General features: G+C 51.1%; 1 protein-coding gene across 1 annotated transcript; it reads left to right on the forward strand.

Moving 5' to 3' along the window:
* Window positions 1-1,263: 1,263 nt before the first annotated feature.
* Window positions 1,264-1,903, forward strand: LOC120645972. The gene is made up of 2 exons (XM_039922672.1): window positions 1,264-1,521; window positions 1,604-1,903. Exons 1-2 carry the CDS (start codon window positions 1,264-1,266, stop codon window positions 1,901-1,903), a joined length of 558 nt encoding a protein of 185 aa, XP_039778606.1.
* Window positions 1,904-5,509: the final 3,606 nt, after the last annotated feature.

The raw sequence follows: 5,509 nt of genomic DNA on the forward strand, positions 1-5,509 counted from the left end.
ATGCGGCCGTTTGCCAGAAGCGGCCTCTCTCCTCTGCTTGTCATGGCGGCGCATGGGTCCCACCATGTTGATCTGGAATGCCAAATTCTGGCCCTCGGATCCAAAATCTGACAGCTCCACCACGTTAGCTTGTGGGAAGGGCTTCGTGTCAACCTTCATCGTGTGTTGAGCCATAATTAATCGGTCTTGTTCGATAGCCGATTGGATCTAACGATGCAGCTCCTTGCATTCACCCGTGGCATGAGTGAACGAGTGGTGCCATTTGCAGTACAGCCTCCCCTGCAGCTCTTGTGCCGTCGGTAGCTTGTGATTCTCTGGGAGCTTCAACTGTTTTTCTTTGAGGAGCAGATCAAATATCTGCTCTGCTTTGGTTACGTCAAAGTCGAAGCCCTTCACAAGCCCCTGCTGTTTGATCCACTTGCACGGGACAGGGTTTGCCCCCCGAGTCCACTCTGCCACGGCCACTTCTTGCTGCTCGCCAGAGTCATCAGATTCATCCGCCTAGGCCATGTTTACATGGTGCTTGAACTTGTCCTGGTACGGCTCAGGATGGTAAAGCTCATATGCCGTAAGCTTCTGCACCATGTGTGCCAAAGAAGTGAACTCCAACTGAAAAGCCAGATCATTGATCGGCTTAGCGAGTCCCAGAACAACCAAATCGACTGCCTCCATCTCCGTGATGCGCGATGAGTAGCATCGGTTCTTGACTTCTCTGAAGCACTATATGTATTCCGACACAGTCTCTCCTCGCTTTTGCTTGACTTGGGAGAGGTCGGCAATCGCAGCTTCAGCAGCCTCTGAGTGGTATTGAGTATGGAACTGATCTTCCAGCTGCCTCAAAGTTCGAATAGAATCCGGAGCCAATGATGCATACCATCTAAAAGCTGGGCCTGTAAGAGATTGGCCGAAGAACCAGACCCTCAACGGATCCGACACTGAGATCATCCCAAGCTGTGTTAAGTATCGGCTCACATGCTCGATGGAGCTGGCTCCTTCCGACCCGTTGAATTTGGTGAACTCAGGGACCCGATACTTGGGTGGCAATGGGATCAAGTCATAGTCACTTGGATACGGCTTGGAATAGCCGATCGCATTTCTCTTGGGCAGGATGCCAAACTGGTCCCTCAATATTGCACTCATCAGTCTGCACACAAGATGAAGTGGTTAATCCGGAGGTCAGGTTTCTATTGGCCATCAATGCTGGAGGATTGCTTCAAGTATTACAGAGGCTGCCAAGATTGCCCGAGATTTGGTGCAGTGCAGATGGCTCCAGCAGATTTGCTACACCCGATTGTGAAGCCATGGCCGTTCAGAGGATGGGGCATGGACATGATTGGCCAAATCAACCCTCCAACAAGTAAAGGACACAAGTGGATCTTGGCGGCCACAGATTACTTCACTAAGTGGGTTGAAGCTGTGCCAATGAAAAATGTCTCGGCCAGGGATGTGGTGAACTTCGTCAGAGAACACATCGTATATCGGTTTGGCATTCCTCAGACCATCACTACAGATCAAGGAACAGTCTTTACAGCTGAGGAATTCAAGGAGTTCGCCCAAAGATATGGTCATATCCCTGATCCAGTCATCGCCATTCTACGCACAGGCTAACAGTCAGGCTGAAGCTTCCAACAAAAGCCTGATCAAGTTGATTAAGCGCAAGATCGACGAATACCCTAAACAGTGGCATGAACGTTTAGCAGAAGCACTGTGGGTGTATCAGATGTCATGTCACGGGTCTGTCAAGTGCGCACCATATCAGTTGGTCTACGGGCAAGAGGCCGTGATGCCCTGGGAGATTAACATCGGCTCTCGGCGCATCGCGCTGCAGGATGAAATATCAGCCGATGAGTATTCCTCCCTCATGAATATCAACACGGAAGATCTTATGGAACTTCGGTTCTAGCCTCTGGAAAAGATCAAGGAAAATAAGGCAAAGGTCGCCAGAGCTTACAACAAGAAAGTTAGGCCGAAGAATTTCCAAGTTGGAGATCTTGTCTGGGAGTTTGATGAGGACACGCCTACGCTGTCCAAATAATTTTCCCAATCTTTCACGGTACAAAAACACAAGCAAACTACTTCTCTGAATTCTGAACAAAGAAATTGGAATTTGAATAACCCTCAGCTAGCGGCCACAGAAAAACAGAAGTCGTAATCTGATATTACTTATGTCAACCAACCGCAGCAATACTACTTTATTTGAATAGATAGGTGTTGATTCAGCAGTAAGGTGGATGTCGACCACAGCAACAATCAGCCAATCCAAATTCTGAAAGCTCACGTATTCTCGATCAAGATAATATTCACGGCAATAGATCAGCACAACTATTATTTAATTCCAGCAGTCAAACAAGAGTACTTTAGAGCAGATAAAAAAGATCTCGCACAGCCAGCAAGTACTCACAACCAAAATAAGATGAATGAAATTAATTCCGCTTGATTAACCAACACCAGTAGCAGCATTGAAAGAAAGAGGGATTCGGCTTACAGAAGATGCAAACCAAACCCTAGATAGTTTCTTCCACCCGCAGTCACAACGAACCACGATCAGAAGATGGGGATCCACTAAAGAATCCGGAGCAGCGCACCCAGGAAACAATCCTGATCACGCTCCCAATCACGATCCAGAAGAATCGGCAAGGTAGATGAGATCGGACCGCGTCTCGCTGTTCATAGGAGAAACTCTAGACGAGAGACACAAATAAAATCCAATCTCCTCTCCTGTACAAAGAATTGACCCGGATATAGGCTCGCAGACCCTTGACACCAACATCTCAACTTGGGTGCACGCAGGCACCAGACTGGATCGGACTCAACTCGTATAAACATAGTCTGACTCGACCACGTATCCTAACCAAACAAGACCAGAACTCTAATAGTATAAACTAACTACTACATGCCTGCGTGAAGCATACATATGAAATAGAATAAAATAAATGATCCGGCTAGAATGCTAACGACGTCAACTTCTTCCAACACGTCAAAGTGATATAAATATAGTGCCATAATTAACTTGGAAATACCCTTGGGATCTCGACATGCATGGAGCCAATATTAACATATTCCCTTGCCTTCTCTTTCTCCTCTTTTCTGAAAAATTCTGCACCTTTAAAAATGAGACTTGACGATAGGCCATCAAGATTAAATATTCCTTCCTTCATAATATTGTGCTCAACACAAACAGTAAATGCACCGAGGTTAATATTTTGATGAACCATGGGCTCATCAGAGTTGGTGCTGCCGATTGGAACTAAAGACCCGGCATACGGTAAATGGTCACCCAATTGGCACGGGCCATACCGCATAGTGGAGACCGCACCAGGCAACTCCTATTGCATGGAAACCCTCGAGGGGGTAAGATTCAGTCGTAATGTGAATGGGAAGTACTTAAAAAAGTACTACCCGAGCCTATGGGTAGGCTCGTAAGCTGGCACGCTTCCATCGGCATATAGCCAGTGTCGGGTGTCAGAAGCCGGTGTTTGTGGGTGTCTGATCGGGTGTCTGCAGACGGGGTCTGACCCCTGCATGGGAGGTTCGCCTCGCCCGACCCCCGCAGCAGGATTCTGCCTCGCCCGACCCCCGCGTGGGAGGTTCGCCTCGCCCGACCTCCGCAGCAGGGGTCTGCCTCGCCCGACCCCTGCATGGGAGGTTCGCCTCGCCCGACCCCACAACAAGGGTCGGATTAAAGCCGATGTGCTGCCATCGCCTCAAGAAACGGGTATAAAGCCGATGCGTTGCCATCGCCTTAAGAAAAAAAAGGGGCGAACACATATGCTTAATTTTACAGGGCTAAGTTTGGAAGGCCCGAGTTTTCTGAGTTTACAAGTTCCTAAAGGAATGATGAGAGCGCATCTAAGGCCTGCCGACGGGTGGCATCCACGAAAGCGATCATAGCACGATCGAAATCGTCGCTGCCAGGTGTAAGCTGGACCCTTCGGGCCTGGAGTGCTGCCAATCGGGTCTCCACTTCCTCCTCTTGTTTCCGTCTCTCGTCGTCGAGACGCTGTAGCTCGGTCTTTCGGACGGCTATGTCTCCATCGACTACAGAGAGTTTCTGCTGAAGACATTGGACCTCTGCAGCTATTTCGCTCCGTTCTTTTGTCAAACCGTGCAGCTCCGAGGAAAGAGCCGATCGTCCATCATCATCGGCCAAGGTAATCTTACGTTGGCATAAGGCCGAGCTCTCCTCGGCGATTTCCTGTCTTATTGTAGTTTCACTTTGCCGAGCTATGATCCTTGCTGATGCCGCCGTTACTCCTCCCTGTGAAAACCGAGGTCTGCAGTGCACAAGAGTACTTGCCTGAGATCAGGAGGAAGCCGTGCGGCTACGGCGTCCAGAATCACATGGAGATGATCCACGTTTTGTACCAGTTGATCTACAGGCTTCTCCAACAAATCCAGCACCTCTTTTAGCCGATCAACGAGATCGGCTGGCTTATGTCTCTGCGATGAAGCAGGAAGTGCAGCCCGGTCGGTGGCGAGTGAGAGAGGAGGGGCAGGATCTGCGGCGATTGGCAGACTTTGGGCCTGAATGCAAAATCATGACATCAACATCGGAAGAGACAGGTAAAAACATTAAATCATTGCTTACCTCTATGGCCGGGCGTACGTCGCCTACCAAACTCCCTAACACATCGGCTGAAGAGCCGATGACTCGTGGACTCCCTGGCATATCGGCTGAAGAGCCGATGGTTGGCTGATGATCTGGTAAAGGGGCGTCAACAGCAGGAAGCTCGGGCGGGAACTCGTCAATGACCAAGAGTAGCGGATCAGCTCGGTCTTCCGCAGTTTTGCCAGTCTGCACAAGAAGGACGATATATATATATATATATATATATATATATATATATATATATATATATATATATATATATATATATATATATATAACTATGTGCTAATCTACACCCAGCTTCCAACCACCCACCCAGCCGGCCCACCCTCCCCCGAGCCAGACCCACTCGGCCCATCTTGGCCCAACCCGCCCCCAATAATCCCTCACCCCCTCACGAAACCTACCCCGGATCCCGATTCAAATCACCGCGGTGGCGCAAGCGGGATGGAGCGCGGCGGACCCGAGCGGTGGATGCACGGCACCAAGGCGGCAGCGGCGGCAAGGAGCGTGGTGCGGAGGTGGCTTGCGGGGCGCAGGAGCTGCGGCGGCGTCGAGTATTGGTGCGCGGAGGCTGCGGCGGCATCGAGCCGCGGGGCACGGAGGCTAGGGCAGCGCAGAAGCGGCGGCGGCGTTGAGCGGCGGAGCGCGGAGGTAGCTCTTCCATGTCCTCGACCGTCGTCCCTATCCCCACGTCAGGCCCTTGCACAGGCTTTCCCCTCCTGCGTGCCTAGCGCTCCCTCTCCTGCGGGGCACGCGCGCGGTACTCCGCCACCATCGCGCTGGCTCCGGCGGTGGCGAAATGCTGTGCCCCGAGGGTGAGAGCGGCGGCGGCAGGAGTTTGAGCGACGCAGTGGCCTCGAGCGTGCCCCGCTGGGCATCGAGCAGGCTTCCTCCCTC

Source organism: Panicum virgatum, chromosome 8K (genome assembly GCF_016808335.1).
Source record: "Panicum virgatum strain AP13 chromosome 8K, P.virgatum_v5, whole genome shotgun sequence".
NCBI classification, from domain to species: Eukaryota; Viridiplantae; Streptophyta; class Magnoliopsida; order Poales; family Poaceae; genus Panicum; species Panicum virgatum.